General features: G+C 42.5%; 1 protein-coding gene across 1 annotated transcript in view; it reads left to right on the top strand.

Moving 5' to 3' along the window:
- The first annotated feature begins 366 nt into the window (after positions 1–366).
- The window catches only part of LOC115114108 (collagen alpha-5(IV) chain-like), a 65,511-nt gene continuing 46,680 nt past the window's right edge, over positions 367–19,197 (top strand). Inside the window, exon 1 of the mRNA XM_065013278.1 lies at positions 367–754. Coding sequence (XP_064869350.1) covers positions 689–754 — 66 coding nt within the window. The 5' untranslated portion in view covers positions 367–688. The remainder of the gene's footprint in view (positions 755–19,197) is intronic.

Genomic DNA, 19,197 nt, shown 5'->3' on the forward strand with positions numbered 1-19,197 from the left:
CCCGGTTTCTCGATAGCATTGAATTTAGGTTTAGGGCTACTAGTGTTAAAATGATGAATCTTTCCTACAACTGCTGAAGATTTAACTTAACTGACTTGTTAAATATAGGTAAAATAAAATAAATTCATTTATGACAACACCTGCTGCCGAAGCAAGCGCAAAAATATGGTTCATATCATGTTTTCCCAACCCTATCCTCAAACTGGCACACCTGATACAATTAATCAACTATTCATCAAGCCTTTGACTAATTTAATCAGATGTGCCAGTTGAGGGTTAAAACTAAAATGTGTAACTTCTGCGGGGGCCTGGGGAGAGGCTTGGGTAACGCGATACCATCTAGGATAGGCGCGCCCCTCTTCACAACCTGGGCTCTTCCACAAATTCTAAATCCGACTGCAGACTCACATAACTAACTACGGCGAAGCTTCGACATAGTTGATGAACCTTTTCAAACTTTTGTCGCACGTTTGAGACGTTATAGGCGTCGAATCACGGTGAAGGTGAGTTCGAGGGTCGTTTGACGCCTTTGCAGAGGACAATAGATGATCTGACACCGCAGGTGACCAGCGGCACCGACGTACCTGTTGCTTGCCGCCCACATACCGTGGGTGTCGGCCCTGGCTTATTGTGTGTGGCACGAGGTAGAGGAGCGTGCGGAGTTGGTAAATCCGAGGGCAACGGGAAGATGAGGACAGCATTGCTTTGTTTCGTGCTCCTGGGGATGATGTTGCTGGGAATTGAGGCGAAGGATGTAAGCATCATACCATGTTCATGACATGCTTTTTCACTGAATATTATTGAGAAAAAAAACTGTAAGGCAGTTTCCCAACTGTCCAGGCGCAGGTGATTTTATTTGGTCCACCCAAATATTGGTTGGACATAAGACTAAACACATCAGCAAATCAGCTCCAAGAGATTTTTAATTTGAAATATGTTCCAAAGTATTCCTACTCATAATATACATATGTGATTATATACACATGTCAGCAACATTTTGAAGTGATTGTTTTAGTCAAATATTATATGCTTGGGCTTCTTGCTGTCAATTTGTAGTCTACAAATTAGACTATTTGCAATGATGTTCTGGCTCCCTCCCCACACATTGACTCTGTACCGGTACCCCCTGTATATAGCCTCTCTACTGTTATTTTCTCCTGCTCTTTAATAATTGTTTATTTTTTACTGACCTATTTTTTTACTTAACACTTATTTTTCATAAAACTGCATTGTTGGTTAATCGCTTGTATCTCACATGAATTTGGAAATACAGTAATGCGTGCTAATAGTGTTTCAATCGGTGACGTCACTCGCTGACGTCGGTGACGTCACCTGAAGTAGTTGTTCCCCTTGCTTTGCAAGGGCTGCGGCTTTTGTGGAGCGATGCTTCGTGGGTGTCAGTTGTCTATGTGTGCAGAGGGTCCCAAAACGTATTTTCATCATGTATTTTTAGAGAGAGAGAGAGAGATTAAGTTTCACCCTTTTGTTAACTGTTGCTCAAAATTTACCCAACAATTCAGACAATGGAACATTTGAACCAGTATCATCCACAATGGGGAAAAACTAAATTCAACTAATGAGCTAAATAAAGAAATAAAATCGAATAAAATGTTATTAGTCACATGCGCCGAATACAATAGGTGAAATGCTTACTTACGAGCCCCTAACCAACAATGCAGATTCCAAAAAATATGGATAAGAATAAGTGATAAAAGTAACAAGTAATTAAAGAGCAGCAGTAAAATAACAATAGCAAGACTATACACCGGTGGGTACCGATACAGAGTCAATGTGCGAGGGCACTGGTTAGTTGAGGTAGTATGTACATGTAGGTAGAGTTATTAAAGTGACTATGCGTACATTTACATTACATTTAAGTCATTTAGCAGACGCTCTTATCCAGAGCGACTTACAAATTGGTGCGTTCACCTTAAGACATCCAGTGGAACAGCCACTTTACAATAGTGCATCTAAATCTTTTAGGGGGGGGGGGGGGGGGGGTTGAGAAGGATTACTTTATCCTATCCTAGATAGGATAGATAGATAGATCCTATCCTAGCGTAGATGACAACCGAGAGTAGCAGTGGCATAAAGAGGCGGTGTGGGGCACTGCAAATAGTCTGGGTAGCCATTTGACTAGATGTTCAGGAGTCTTATGGCTTGGGGGTTGAAGCAGTTTAGAAGCCTCTTGGACCTAGACTTGACGCTCCGGTACCGCTTGCCGTGAGGTAGCAGAGAGAACAGTCTATGACTAGGGTGACTGGAGTCTTTGACAATTTTTAGGGCCATCCTCCGACACTGCCTGGTATAGAGGTCCTGGTTGGCAGGAAGCTTGGCGCCAATGATGTACAGGGCCATTTGCACTACCCTCTGTAGTGCCTTGGGGTCGAAGGCCGAGCAGTTGTCATACCAGGCAGTGATGCAACCAGTCAGGATGCTCTGGTTGCATCACTGTAGAATCTTTTGAGGGTCTGAGGACCCATGCCAAATCTTTTCAGTCTCCTGAGGGTGAATAGATTTTGTCGTGCCCTCTTCATTACTGTCTTGGTGTGTTTGGACCATGTTAGTTTGTTGGTGTTGTGGACACCAAGGGACTTTAAGCTCTCAACCTGCTCCACTGCAGCCCCGTCGATGAGAATGGGGCGTGCCCGGTCCTCTTTTTCCTGTAGTCCACAATCATGTCCTTTGTCTTGATCACGGTTAGAGAGAGAGGTTGTTGTCCTGGCACCACATGGCCAGGGTCTCTGACCTCTTCCATACAGGCTGTCTCGTCGTTGTCGGTGATCAGGCCTACCACTGTTGTGTCATCGGCAAATTTAATGATGGTGTTGGAGTTGTACCTGGCCGTGCAGTCATGAGTGAACAGGGAGTACAAGAGGGGACTTAGCCCTGAGGGGCCCCTGTGTTGAGGATCCAGTTGCAAAGGGAGGTGTTTAGTCCCAGGGTCTTTAGCTTATTGATGAGCTTTGAGGGCACTATGGTGTTGAACGCTGAGCTGTGGTCAATGAAAAGCATTCTCACATAGGTGTTCCTTTTGTCCAGGTGGGAAAGGGCAGTGTGGAGTGCAACAGAGGTTGTATCATCTGTGGATCTGTTGGGGCGGTATGCAAATTGGAGTGGGTCTAGGGTTTCTGGGATGATGATGTTGATGTGAGCCATGACCAGCCGTTCAAAGCACTTCATGGCTACAGACATGAGTGCTGAGCATCGGTAGTCATTTAGGCAGGTTACCTTAGTGTTCTTGGGCACAGGGACTATGGTGGTCTGCTTAAAACATGTTGGTATTTCAGTACATGTCCCGGTACACGCCGTGGTAATCCATCTGGCCCTGCGGCCTTGTGAATGTTGACCTGTTTAAAGGGCTTACTCCAATCGGCTGCGGAGAACGTAATCACAGTCTTCCCGGAACAGCTGGTGCTCTCATGCATGTTTCAGTGTTATTTGCCTCAAAGCGAGCATCAAAGTAGTTTAGCTCATCTGGTTGGCTTGTGTCACTGGGCAGCTCTCGGCTTTGCTTCCCTTTGTAGTCTGTAATGGTTTGCAAACCCTGCTATATCCGCAGAGCGTCAGAGTTGGTGTAGTACGACTCAATATTAGTCCTGTATTGATTATCTTTCTGTTTTATGGTTCTTCGGAGGGCATAGCGTGATTTCTTATAAGCTTCCGTTTTAGAGTCCCGCTCCTTGAAAGCAGCAGCTCTAGCATTTAGCTCAGTGTGGATGCTGCCAGTAATCCATGGCTTCTGGTTGGGGTATGTACGTACGGTCACTGTGGTGACAACGTCATCAATGCACTTATTGATGGAGCCAATGACAGATGTGGTGTACTCCTCAATGCCATTGGAGGAATCCCGGAACATATTCCAGTCTGTGCAAGCAAAACAGTCCTGTAGCTTAGCATCTGCTTCCTCTGACCACTTTTTATTGATCTAGACACTGGTGCTTCCCTCTTTAATTTTTGCTTGTAAGTAGGAATCAGGAGGATAGTATTATGATCAGATTTGCCAAATGGAGGGAGAGGGAGAGCTTTGTATGCATCTCTGTGTGTGGAGAATAGGTGGTCCAGAGTAATTTTTCCTCTGGTAGCACATTTAACATTTAACACCAAATACACAATCTGCTGGGGGCACTTAAAACGTCTGCCTTCTTCTCGCCATCTTACTAAAACAACTGAAAAATAAAATCTGATCAAGTAAGATCCCAAACAAATATTACAACCTATATCACAGAACTGCTCCTGCTTCTCTCTTTTGAAGCTTATTTTTGGGGTGGACGCATTAAAGTGTACCTCCTATTTTTCAAGTTGGCAAAGCAGTCAATGACACTATTATGGCTTAATGGCCCAAACACTTCACACTCAATGGACATGGCTGCAAGACTTGCAAGCCTTCTCTGACCCATTGTCTTACGCAACCAGGAATGCAGCCGGCGCTGTGCTCTTCAGAAGGAAAGGAAACATATCATCCAGGAGGTTATGCACAGCAAGCATATCTTTGGGAGGACATCCAGCCTCTCCGGGCAAGAAAGTTTCTGGCCACCAATATCTCTTCTGTTTTAACATCAATACCATGGTGCTTGGCAAACTCAGTCCTTGGCATGATGTGCTTGGCATGATGTATCTAGGAAGTTTTTGGAGTTGGGGCTGCATGCCTGTATGCCTTTGAGCAGACCTGCATCTACAGTCGAGAATCGAATAGAGCAACAACTCTATTTTCATTGTTTGAGAACATGACAATTCTGTGCCTAAACCCAAGGAGGTCTCCACCACAATATCTAAAGCTAACGCTTTCTTGCTGCATCTGCCTCTGGAATATTGTGAATTTCACAGAGTACTTTGGTTCCGTCATAAAGTTTTGTGGCAAATGCATCTGTGCGTTAGCCTATCAGTGTGTCACATTACAGCTTGTTTGTCACGTTGGTATAAAGGGATCGGGAGACAGGCGCAGGAATGCGCAACAGGGGTTTTTATTGACCCAAATTACAGCATGCCATGTAAAAGCACTTTGACGAAGACCAAACAAACACGTACATAAAACAAAGGGTTGAAACCCAAACAAAAAAGCAAGGAGTACCTCAAATACCACACGCACACAGGATGAGACCCGTAATCAACTGCGCAATCCACAATGGCACGAAAGCCAAAACACACAGCACAGGTACTCACACGCACCAAAGGACATGGGAACAATAACGGAAAGCCCAATGGAAACCAAAGGGCACACTTATACAAGTACTAATCAGTGGAAATAGGGGACAGGTGTGCGTCATGAAAGTTCTGGACGGATCCGTGACATTGTTTGCTGAAACAATCTTCTACCAGGTCTGCAGTCTCTTTCTGGAGGAACTTGTGTAGTCCCTCAGTTATAGAAAGAAGGGACTGCTACATAAGTAGCAAATACACGGTGGAGAACTGATGAAGCTTTGCTCTCAGACCAACAGTCATTGGGGATCCAATGGCAGATAGACAATCAAAAATAGCTGTTAAAGTGTCCATGACTGCATTTATGGACCGCAGCTGGCATGCCCAGCGAGTGTTTGAGAGCTGTACAAGTTCAGATGATGCTATTCTAAGTTTGGACTGATGTTTTTTGAACTTGTAGTGGTTAACTAGGGATGTAGTGAAAAACAAATACACGTTCTCCAAGAAACTGAAAAACTCAGCAGCCTCCGGACTAGCCCTGCAAGTTTGACACAACACCAAATTAAGCTCATGAGCTACATTCAAAAAAGTTCCCTCTATTTGTGCTTTCACTAGATTCATCATTGGCACGGAAAGAGAGTCCCTGTCTTCCTAACATTGAGGTGACCCCAACAATTCTCCTCATACTCCCTTCTCTCTGCAATATCACTAGCATGGGCAGATGTTACAATCTGAGCACTGTTCCCATGATTGCTAGTTGTCTGGTAGCTTTGCCATGCCACAACACTGTCTCTGTGTGTTTGTGCCATCTCATGTTTCCTGAAGATAAACAAAGCTTTTTTTCCAAATTTTTGCAGCCACTACTGACAAAATAATCAAATGTAATGTTTTTGCCAAAATTTCTACATGGAAAGCAAAAAGCTGTGTTTTTGTGGACAGAGTACTCTACCCAATTGTATTTCTCAAACCAGCAATGTTAAAATGCCCTTTTCTGTGACCCATACGAAGGTTTTGGTAATCTTTTCAGCTTCACTTGTCTGGGCCCAGTGTCTTTGTCATTTAAACTGCTCTCCTTTCTGGAAAGAGTTGCTGCAGCGGCTTGATTACTTTCTTTCTCTGGATCTGTTTGTTGTCCCTCTCTCTCTGGATCTGTTCTCTGTCCCACTCACTCTGGATCTGTTCTCTGTCCCTCTTTCTCTGGGCATGTTTGTTGTCCTTCTCTCTCTGGATCTGTTCTCTGTCCCACTCGCTCTGGATCTGTTTGTTGTCCTTCTCTCTCTGGATCTGTTCTCTGTCCCACTCACTCTGGATCTGTTTCTAGTCCCTTTCTCTCTGGGCATGTTTGTTGTCCTTCTCTCTCTGGATCTGTTCTCTGTCCCACTCGCTCTGGGCATGTTTGTTGTCCTTCTCTCTCTGGATCTGTTCTCTGTCCCACTCACTCTGGATCTGTTCTCTGTCCCTCTTTCTCTGGGCATGTTTGTTGTCCTTCTCTCTCTGGATCTGTTCTCTGTCCCACTAGCTCTGGGCATGTTTTTTGTCCTTCTCTCTCTGGATCTGTTCTCTGTCCCACTCGCTCTGGATCTGTTTGTTGTCCTTCTCTCTCTGGATCTGTTCTCTGTCCCACTCGCTCTGGATCTGTTTGTTGTCCTTCTCTCTCTGGATCTGTTCTCTGTCCCACTCGCTCTGGATCTGTTTCTAGTCCCTCTCTCTCTGTGCATGTTTGTTGTCCTTCTCTCTCTGGATCTGTTCTCTGTCCCACTCGCTCTGGATCTGTTTCTAGTCCCTCTTTCTCTGGGCATGTTTGTTGTCCTTCTCTCTCTGGATCTGTTCTCTGTCCCACTCGCTCTGGATCTGTTTCTAGTCCCTCTCTCTCTGTGCATGTTTGTTGTCCTTCTCTCTCTGGATCTGTTCTCTGTCCCACTCGCTCTGGATCTGTTCTCTGTCCCTCTTTCTCTGGGCATGTTTGTTGTCCTTCTCTCTCTGGATCTGTTCTCTGTCCCACTCGCTCTGGATCTGTTTCTAGTCCCTCTCTCTCTGGATCTGTTCTCTGTCCCTCTTTCTCTGGGCATGTTTGTTGTCCTTCTCTCTCTGGATCTGTTCTCTGTCCCACTCGCTCTGGATCTGTTTCTAGTCCCTCTCTCTCTGTGCATGTTTGTTGTCCCTCTCTCTCTGGATCTGTTCTCTGTCCCACTCGCTCTGGATCTGTTTCTAGTCCCTCTTTCTCTGGGCATCTTTGCTCTCTCTCACTTATACAGCTCGCATGTTGATCTCTGCCTTGCACAGAAGCCTCTCTTTCTGCATGACCCTTTAAGATATCATGAACATCATTTATTTATGCCTAACAAAAGTAAGACATATGCTGTACACATTTAACTGAAAGTTTAAACATCTACTCACTTTTTTTAATCACTAACCTTCGTCAGACATGCTCCTACAGCCCTGTCAGCCTCCAGCTTCTTTCCCTCATTCTTGTCTGCTGTGTTTTGACATGAATTGTTATTAAACTCATATTTACAATAACTCAAGGCTTAATAGGTGATTTAATCAGTTTAGGTTTGAATTTGTTTCTTTGAACTGGTAAAATCTTAATTTCTCAACGAATTGGCCTTCGGCAGAGCTGCTGGCGCTGCCTTTCTTGAATAATTTCCATATGTCCATCTAAAGTTAGTCGTTAGCTAGCCTACAGTTGAGAAATTGAGGATAAGACAATGACATTGTGTTCAACACTATGTCACCTTTTCTACACATGACTGGCTGATAATTGTTTTGCAATGACCTACTGAATGAAAGCAATTGAGTATGAAAATATATGTGCATGATGTTACGTCATCTGTCTCATTTGTAACCTGGCACAGATGGCAAAACTACATTAAATACAACGTTAATTCGATATCATCGCCACATAACTTATGTTACCGAATTTAAAAGACACCGTTACCGTTAGCTAGCTCGCAACGTCTGTTACACTGTAGCCTACAGGCAGCCTCATATAAAAACGTATTGGTTAACAAAGCTTTGATTATGACCAAAGACTACTCTCTCTCTCTCTGTTCTAACTTACAACAAATTCACATCGTAGGCTATCTGCATGAATCTGTCCTGTCACAGCCTTTTCCTGTCCGTTTACTGTTAGCTAGCAGTCTCAAGCCACAGAAGTAACTAACGTTAACCAAAAGGTTAGCTACAAGTAGGCCTAAAAGTCACTAGTGCGTGCAGCAGCCTCCCCCAGGTCCTAGTGCCCACCTGGTAAGAAGTTTAAAATGCGATGGAACGGTTGCCGGAAGAAAAAAAAGCACAGAGAAAATATATTGACTGATATATGGTTTATTCAGGAGGGCTAATGAATATTTTAGGGGGGCTAGGTCTAACGACATCCCTGGTAAGCAAACAACCAAAATATCAATAGCCACTACAATGTCAAAACATGATTTGTCATTAATTCAATACCAATTGCTTGATTTTGCGGACCCATGACTATGGTGTATCAACGTTAGTTAGCCAACATTAGCATGCTAGTAACGCTAGTCAGCATAGGTTGCTACATGATAATCAGCTTGCGTTAGCTAGCCAGCCTAGCAAGCTCTAGTCTAAGTGAAACAGATGCAACCCTGCTGGCTAACGGCTACCTAGATGACCAGTAGTGACAGTGAGGTCTCTATGAGATTCAAGGCTTTAATAAGTGCCATTGTGCAGAAATAGCAAAGAAAATACTGGTTTGTGAGCTAAGTTAGCTAGCTATGACAGTTACCAGTGTGAATGCACAAATGCATGACTACACATTGCATCAAAGTCAAGAAGGCATGCAGAACGGACTGTGTCTCTTGGACTTGACTGCCCCATCTAGCTAGCTAGTAGAGGGGTACAAAGATGCTAGTGCACAGATGCATAGCTCATGCAATTATATTTTGTTCTAGTCAATTACATTACATGATGCAAAGTAAATACCTGCATAAAATCTCTCATTGCATGCTAGTGCATACAATCTCTAGTTATATTTTTTTTGCATAGGAAAACCCAACAAATCTTTTGAAGGGGGATACACATTAATGATTGCTTGTGACTGAGGATGAAAAACCCAGTGACCACTAGATATCCTCGTATACCCATATTTAGATCAAATGCACTTGATTTTTAAATCAGTACCGTGTGAATGACAAGACCATTCAAACTATTTTGGGGTATCTATAAGTGTTTTTTTTTAATACTCAGCAGGTATGGAAGCCCTGAAGCCCAAGACATACACTCTTGCAATTATCTAGTTTGAACAGCTCTAAGTTGTTCAAGCAAGATACAATCTGTGCACAAGAGGCGAGACCCAAATGCAGACACAAGAGGCAGATGGTTGGAGTCTTTCAATGTTTATTAATCCAAAGGGATAGGCAAGAGAATGGTCGTAGACGGGCAAAAAGGTCAAAACCAGATCAGAGTCCACGAGGTACAGAGTGGCCAACAGGCTCGTGGTCAAGGCAGGCAGAATGGTCAGGCAGGCGGGTACAAAGTCCAGACACAGGAAAGGGTCAAAACCGGGAGGACTAGAAAAAGGAGAATGCAAAAAGCAGGAGAACGGGAAAACCGCTGTTTGAATTGGAAACATACAAGACTAACTGGCACAGAGAGACAGGAAACACAGAGATAAATACACTAGGGAAAGTAAGCGATGCCTGGAGGGGGTGGAGACAATCACAAGGACAGGTGAAACAGATCAGGGCGTGACAGATACTTAGTTGTTTGAACCAGTTATCTTGTTTGAACAACTTAAATGTTCTTTTGTCTTATTAGGCCTAATTTGTTATGGAGCTTGTCAGACCTGTAGCTGGCTTGCTGCAGCCATTCATTCACTGATTCAATGCATTGACATGATTATTCATTGACAGTTATTTGATAGCCTAAAGCAGGGCTGCTTTTGAGCATGTTAGTGGATAAGTGTGGAGCGAGGAGTAGAGTGTAGTTGAGCAGATAAAAGAAAAATGGTGTCTGCATTGTCTTTTCGCTCTGGTACTGCTTAGCCACATGGTCTGTGCATGCTCTGCCTTGCATTTTACATTTCCTTTACCACTATTATTTTAATTAGGCCTATTTGGTTATAATAATTTAGCCTACCCCACTCACAGTAGCCTATATCAAGTTTATATTCTACTTTCTAACATTAGGAAATGTTTATATTTTAGCTTAATTAAATGTATTTATATTATGGTAATTGTATTCCAAATCAAATGTTTACATTTGAAGTCCATCAAAATAGAAACTACTATACTAATGTTAGAAAGTAGAATATAAACTAGATATAGGCTACTGTGGGTGGGGTAGGCTAAGTGATTACAACCGACCAGGCCTAATTTAAAAATAATAGTGATAAAGTGAATGAAAAATGCTAGGCAGAGCATGCCCAGAGCTTGTGGCTGAACAGTACCAGAACAAAATTGGAGTGGGAGAGAAGGCTGAGGTAATTTGTTAAATATGCTTGAATTATGCTCTGCTTGCTCCTGGCTCCAAACTTACATTTACATGCACTGGCATTCAAAAGCAGCCCTGCTTTAGGTGATCGAAGGACTGCCAATGAATAATCATATCAATGGATGGAATCAGTTATTGAATGGCTGCAAAAAGCCAGCAACCATTACAGGTCTGACAAGCTGCATAACAAATTAGGACTAATTATACAAAAGAACAATTGAGTTGTTCGAACAACAACTTGTTCAAACATCTTAGTATCTCGGCGAACAGATGATCCCCGCATGTGTGGTTCCCACCGTAAAGCATGGAGGAGGTGGTGTGGGGGTGCTTTGCTGGTGACACTGTCAATGATTTATTTACAATTCAATGCACACTTAACCAGCATGGCTACCACAGCATTCTGCAGCAATACACCATCCCACCTGGTTTGCGCTTAGTGGGACTATCATTTGGTTTTCAACAGGACCATGACCCAAAACACACCTCCAGGCTGTGTAAGGGCTACTTGTAGCCCCCACAAATAGGACCGCTATAAGCCCTTGGCAGTCCGCTTTTGGATCTCTGGTATTTAGCCTCCACTCAGAGGACTGCGATAAACCCTAAGCAAGCCATCTAGCCACGAGTTAATTTGAAAGACAATAGCAAGGAATTTATCTCATCTCAAATTCAGCCTGCCACCTTCCAGCTAACCACAGGCAGCCAGAGGCTGCAAGCTTTTTGTTGTTGTTTCTATAAATACCATACATTTGTTGTGATTTTAATTTGATTAGACTTATTTGCCCATTTTAAAACACAATACAACCACACATGCGGACATAATGCATTTAAAATCATCGAGGATGACACCAAAAGTGAAAACCTAATAATTTACAGTTTAAGTATATTACTGCTATGTGACTTGCTTCAGGAAACTAGGCGTATGTCGCGCGTCACTACTTCACAGGAGCGGCATTTGAACGTGAACTTTTTTTTAAATCAATATGCGTTTTTTGCCTTCTGGAACATGTGAACTTTCATGTGCCTTAATAACAAACTTGTATGCAATCTGTAAATACGAATACATTTTTAAAATTACGAGCCCAGTTGGTTTAGCTACAGAAAACGTCAGCAACCTACCCGCTAGCCATGATTGGCTGAGATAATGAGTGGTCTGGACATGCTGAGAGATGAGTTCAAATTGGTCTGCCATGTAGTACGCTTCTGTCTGTAACATGAGATGGTCAGTATGTGTAGGTAATGCTGCTTTTTTTGAAAGATGTCACATAGTAGAACTGCATAAGTGTTGCTCTACACTCTCTGGAGGATAAAGTTTTGAAATCAGTGAAATTAGAGTATGATAGCTAAGGAGATGGAGAAAATTCTGGTGTTTGATTGCAAATATGCAGACGGAGTCAAAAAAAGGACAAACAGAAGGCTGTTGTAATCCGGAGACAGGTGTTTTATATATCTTCAAACTAAGGTCAACCATGGCATCTGTGACAGAGGAAGAAGCATCCATCCATGTATAAGAGTCTAGCTAGCTACATTTTCAGATATTACACGTTTCTAATTTTGTCAAAAAGTCAGTGTATTGTTAGCTGGATGGCTGTTTGAAATATTATTTGTATCATTTGAATTGATACATTTGCATTTGCATTGCTAGTTATAACCTAATGTTAGCTAGCTGACATTGAATCTGCTTGGTTAGCTAACTGCAGATTTATACAGGGTAGTAACATTATGATTTGGGATTGTGGTTCATTGTTTAGCTAGCTAGCTACATGTCTAAATAAAAGACTCCACTATGCAAGTAACTATTTCAATAAAATGCTTGTCACTGCGACAACTGTCGATAGACATAGCTGGTAAATTCACACAGAATAACTGCCGAATTTACGACTGCTGAACACCTGTTGAATATGGCCGGTGTCAGTAAACGTTGGCAGAAGTGTAATTAAATTGTTGCCAGCAGCACAGTCACCAACGCTCTGAATAACAGAAAAACAGCCTAACCAGCTCTGCTAGGGCGGCTAAAATGGTCAGTGTGAGCAGTTCTCTCATTTGTGTCTGGAAGTAGCTAGTAAGCTAGCCATCGTTAGCCAGTTAGCTTGGGTGCTTGACTGCTGTTAGGCAGAACGCTCGGATCAACCCTACTCCTCGGCCAGAGCGTTCAGTGTGCGGTCTGAACGCTCCGAGACCAAAACGCTCTAAATTTACAAACGGACAATCTGACAACGCTCTCAGTGTATGAACGCCCATAGCACACTCTAGCACTCTAGATTAAATTATGAACACACCCATAGTATAAACCAGCCTTTAATCTTGAAATCTTGGGTTGTTTAGTACATAGTCTCACGTGAATCCTCAGAGATGGGTGTGGTCTAAAGCTTAAGAGGGTGTGAACAATGCTGAATGGGTTAGACAAAGAAGATCTCTCCAGTAGGTACCAAAACATTCAAGGGCCATTTTCCCAAAAATTTGGTTACAAGGTTATCAATTTTCAAAGCAGAATTACTTTCCCATTGTTCCTTAACTGTAGTGTATGATCATTTTCTAGCTCTGAGTCTTTTTTACTTTTATCCAATGTAAAAAATACAATTTCAAATTTTGCTACATAAGATCAAGTCGGTCGGTCGGTCACGTACAGTATATTGATTATGCCCAAAAATAGCCTACATTTTTGCCATTGATTTAATATACTATATTTTCGAGGCGATACAAATGGTTCCTTTCCAGCAATAAATGTCACTCCCTAAACCGCCTGACACACTTGAAGAAAAGTGTTGATCACTACGTACAGCAGAATCCGAAAAGACTTCAACAGGAAGTTATCTTTGTGACCATTCTCCGTTGAGTTTTCAAACCGGTCTTTGATACTTGATAGTAGCCAGTAGCTATTGGAAAAGAAAATTACACAGGCTTTTTTAACTGAAGAACAATTTAATTGTTTGTATTTATCACCATCAAACGGTTTGAAATACTGAACAATAATACAGTTGATATTGATAAATGTAGCACCAATTCAGTAGTTTGGATTTTGAATCATGTATGGCGAGACTGGATCGTTCGCCGGAGACAATAGAACTTGTTGGCTACCTAGCTAGCTTTAGTGATGGGAAACCAAGGCTTTCTGAAGCCTTTGGGGCTTTCACCAAATCATGCAGAAAAACAGTTAATTATTCAGAGCATTTAACACAATCTGCTGGTCAGCAATGAAAAGCAGCGGTTGATGTTTATATACGTTTTTTCACACTATTCATCAAATCTCTATGGCAAAGCGGTTATTTGAAGTCTTCGTAGCCTACAATAATTTACCATTGCATGTTTGCACTTTCCTTAATGCTTCCCTTTTTTTCTGTGAATATTTCTTTTTTGCTGTGTCACATAACACTATTTTCAAAATAATATTCCCTTCGCTGGGATTCGACCCTGTCGTCTGAGTGTTCTGGTCCCCGAGACCCCAACTCTCCTGCATCTACATGAAACAATCCTAACTACATTGTAAGTAAGTTGTCCAGTAGAGGCTGGTGTTTCAAGGCAGCTTGGTATCAAGGAATGCACCGGAACTACAGTGAAATCAGTAGGATCTCGCATTTTGCAACACATGGTTTGAAAATGCAAAGTTTGTTTGCTCAAGTAAGTAACGTCACTGCTTTCCTTAATTTGTGTGTGTAGTTTTACATGTGTAATGTTAACATCAATGAGGACAATAACGCAAGCTACTGTAGCGAGCCAAGCTAGTTAACATTACTTGTCTAGCTTGCTAACATTAGATGGCTTGGTAACATTAGCTAGCTAGCTAAAAACACAAACTTGGCTGTTGCTTGCTAGCTAGCTAGTTAAATGATGATACTGTAAATGTTAAGTTGGCTAGTTTGTTATCTGATTATGACCTTGCTAGCCGAGTTACTTAGCTAGCTAGCTTGCTGACGTTCAATGGTTTGTTAACGGCTAGCTAGCTAAGTACAACATTAATGTTGTATGAACATTCAGATGAGAAAAAATACCCTTTTTATTAATGTAACTAATCTGGTGTGGCTTTCAATTAGGGCAATGGCCAGCCCCAGTATTGCATTCCCCACAACACCATGTGGATTATGTCTCAAACTGAAGGCGGCATTCTGCCTTTTCCCTACAGTTCAGTGGTTAGCTGACCATGTGTTTTAACATTTTAGAAATGTCAATAATCATCGCTTGCGATATGGCAAGATACGTGTTCAGCACACGCTAGGTAGCTAATTAGCACCGATGGTTGCCTCTGTTTTCCCTAAACAAGCGCTGTAACATGGCGATATGGCCGTCCGGAAACACTAACCTTATAAAAGTGTGTATAAATTATTAATTCTTGCTGATATGAAAGATAAGGTCCTTATGATTCCAAAACCGTACCACAAGCGATGTGTTAAATGTTCAGACCGCGCGTCGAGGCTCTTAACAAAACTCCCCCATTACATACTGTAAGATGCCTTCATCAAATTGTTTTGGTCACATACACTTTTTTCTTAGATGTTATTTGGCTGTAATGCCAAGGACCTGAAGTCGACAGTTTGCTACCTTACATTCTGTCAAACTGTCTTGCCATCGCCACAACCTGGACTGGGGCAGGTTATAAGGCCTGTTTTCAGGGACTTGTTTCTGAAGGCCATTCTTCACAGTAAGTTAATGTATATTATTAAATGTGTTTTCTTTCATTTTAAGTAAATTCTTAAACTCATGTGTGATTCAAATGTAACAATTCTCTTTGTGTATAGGACCATTCGGAAGAACCCTGCAACCCGGGATGCCAAAGATGAGGGGAACCAGATTCAGGTCACCTATTATCTGAAAGGGGCCTCCGATTTTGAAGGCGGGAGGAGGCAGCGCACAGGGTAGATAGATCCTAATAATCCCCTTAGCCCTCCCCCTCATTTTCTATTGTCCCTCTGTGGGGAAGTGGCACTCAAACTAGTGCTAAGGTGAGCTCAATTAGGCCTAGGGAATGGGACATCAACACGTCACTTGCGGACATCAGAAACTACCAATGGATACAATACAATTCATTAACGACGAGCCTTGTGTTTTTCACTATGTCTGTACTGGCGGCAGTAATAGCTTTCCATATATTTGTCATGCAACAAATACGTTGTTGTGGAAATTCTTACACAGGGAAACTCAGTCAATCATAAATTAATCATTGTTTATTGTCAGCGCGCTGAAGAGGTTCTAACAAGCTTGCTGCACCATAGTCAATATCTGTCAGGAGCTCTAACGGGGCAGTCTCGTTTAGTTCCCTTTATATACTGCAGACAAGTCATATTTGCATGATTTAACTTATTCATAATTAATTAATCATTAACGTTTGCTTCATTCATGTAACCGACCAATACTGGGTCATGGATGTGACAGATAAATACCTCACAAGGCTTGTTCTCTCTAGGCTGAGATCTTGAAATTGAAAGGTTCTGGGCGTACTGCTAAATTGCAGACACTGATAGTGAGGATTCATTCAATTAGTCACTTGCATGAACACAGAAATTGGTTTATAGAAAAGCACCAACCGTGAACAAAGACATTTATAAATAGAAAATCACCAACATAACATTTTCCATCACAACATAATTACCATATGAGAAGGACTAGCTCGCTAAGCTAGCACACAGTGCCTCCTGAACATCTCCCCTTGCCGTTGTTAACAGAACTGCGGGAAAACAGTGGTTGACAGGCAGGGGCGAAGGATACTCTACCGGTGTGTACTAACAACCATTGTCAAAAACAGAGGGAGAGGGCTAAAGGCGTCCGTATACATATGTTTGGTTTCCTCCCAGCAGAACTCGGCTAGGTGACGTGAGGGTCTGTGCCCACATACTCCATCAAAATAACTTTACTTGAAAAACATGAAAAAAGCTATTGGTCCTTATTGAGATGCCGTACGCAACAACATACAGTAACACTTCCTCAAAATAGTCAGAATCAATCTAAGATAATTAATGAAATCTGTCATTCATTTTTACGTTTTTGCCAAGGAGGTCTTAGTCGCTCAATTGTACATCTAACTAAGATGTTTGGTACAGTATTTCTCAAGTGAAAAAATGTGCATGAAAACTAGTCTGTCTTTGAATGACAACACACCCTTCATTGAAAAATACCTACTGTTGACCAATCACAGACAAAGGTGCTTAGACTTCGGCTACCAAACGTCGACTTGCCTCAAGAAAATGTTTTGTGTACTCAAACACCTGCAAAAATACCTGCCGAACACCAAAACAAAGAGAAAAAAACATCACACAAGTTTGGTAAACTTTAGGGGGAGGGCTAAGGGGGTATTGGAATTTAAGTCTCGGACCACCTGTCTCAAAGCCAGCCTTTACCGCCAAGCCACAAGACGGTTTCAACAGCTGAACCATGGGCTGACTACTGCACCATAACTTTTATTTCTATTCTGTACACACTGAACTTTTGTCTACCAGACCAATGTGTCACGACTTCCGCCGAAGTCGGCTCCTCTCCTTGTTTGGGCGGCGTTCGGCGATCGACGTCACCGGCTTTCTAGCCATCGCCGCTCCATTTCTCATATGTCCATTTGTTTTGTCTTGTTCCATACATACCTGGTTTTCATTGCCCAATCAATCTACATGTATTTAGTCCTCTGTTTCCCCATCATGTCTTTGTGTGTAATTGTTTATTGTTATGTGGATTTGTGCAGGTGCTATACTTTTGTTATGTTCTGTGTTTTTTGGGTACGTTTATGTTTTATGTGCTGTCGTTTTGGACTGGAATTAAAGTGCGCCTGTTCACTACACTCTGCTCTCCTGCACCTGACTTCGCCTCCCGTACACACACCTAACACAATGCAATAGTTATGTTACCTCACTGCACTACTAATGTACACCGCTCAAAAAAATAAAGGGAACACTTAAACAACACAATGTAACTCCAAGTCAATCACACTTCTGTGAAATCAAACTGTCCACTTAGGAAGCAACACTGATTGACAATAAATTGCACATGCTGTTGTGGAAATGGAATAGACAACAGGTGGAAAATATAGGCAATTAGCAAGACACCCCCAATAAAGGAGTGGTTCTGCAGGTGGGGACCACAGACCACTTCTCAGTTCCTATGCTTCCTGGCTGATGTTTTGGTCACTTTTGAATGCTGGCGATGCTTTCACTCTAGTGGTAGCAGGAGACGGAGTCTACAACTCACACAAGTGGCTCAGGTAGTGCAGCTCATCCAGGATGACACATCAATGCGAGCTGTGGCAAGAAGATTTGCTGTGTCTGTCAGCGTAGTGTCCAGAGCATGGAGGCGTTACCAGGAGACAGGCCAGTACATTAGGAGACGTGGAGGAGGCCTGGTATCTACTTTAATGAGGAAAATGTTTATATGACTGTGAAATGTGATTGTCCCACCTAGTTATCTTAGGTTGAATGCACTAACTGGAATTCTCTCTGGATAAGAGCATCTGCTAAATGACAAAAATGTTAATTAAAGTCAATCAAAACAACTGCACTCCTCGGTGAACTCATTTTTCAAGGTTTCAAACTGCCCTTGTGGCACCAGGGAAACCAAATGTAATGCATTTGTAAGTGATTCCAAAAATGTGGAACATGAAACAAAAGTGGATGTATTTATTGTAGTTCGGTGGAGACCCAAGGAACCTAAAACATTAACCAACCCTGTGAATGGGTTTGGTATCTCATGTTTTTATACTTTAACAATGTAGTTAAGTCGGAAGCTTGAAATGTAGAACTTTTGAAATGGACTAATCTACGGGACTTTAATGAAGACCAGCCAACATTTTTTTATTTTAAATGTTTAAATTTTACCCCTTTTTCGTGGTATCCAAATTGTTTAGTAGCTACTATCTTGTCTCATCGCTACAACTCCCGTACGGGCTCGGGAGAGACGCACTGCTTCCTAACACAGCGCGCATCAAACCCGGAAGCCAGCCGCACCAATGTGTTGAAGGAAAAACACCATGCACCTGGCAACCTTGGTTAGCGCGCACTGGCACAGGAGTCGCTGGTGCGCGATGAGACAAGGATATCCCTACCGGCAAAGCCCTCCCTATCCTGGACGACGCTAGGCCAATTGTGCGTCGCTCCACGGACCTCCCGGTCGCGGCCGATTACGACAGAGCCTGGGCGCGAACCCAGAGTCTCTGGTGGCAAAGCTGGCACTGCAGTACAGCGTCCTTAACCACTGCACCACCCAACATTTTGATACAGGATGCAGTGGTGAGTATTACAACCTGTGATAAAGTGAAAGGTGTTATGGTAGACGGCATCCACATATGGAACGCCGTTTGGGTCTTTACGTGTCAAAAAATATGCACGTCAAATAACACTATCTGACGTGTCAAATAAGCTTTATAGACCAATCAGGACCCGAATATGACTGTACGTCACATAATTTAACACCATTCATTTTTGACGTTATTACTCATTGATTACACTATCACTCGTATTTAAAATGTCACAATGATTCACCGATACGTATGCTATGATGCTGGTACAGTTTGGTCTGGCGCCCGTGCCGCTGCCGCACGAGCGCAGACACACTTACACAAGCTCTAGAGTAGACAGTGGTGGTCGTAAAAAAAGCTAGCTAGCTGATGGATGCAAACAATGTCCCTTCCCTGAC

Source organism: Oncorhynchus nerka, linkage group LG9b, assembly GCF_034236695.1.
Source record: "Oncorhynchus nerka isolate Pitt River linkage group LG9b, Oner_Uvic_2.0, whole genome shotgun sequence".
In the NCBI taxonomy this organism is placed as follows: domain Eukaryota; kingdom Metazoa; phylum Chordata; class Actinopteri; order Salmoniformes; family Salmonidae; genus Oncorhynchus; species Oncorhynchus nerka.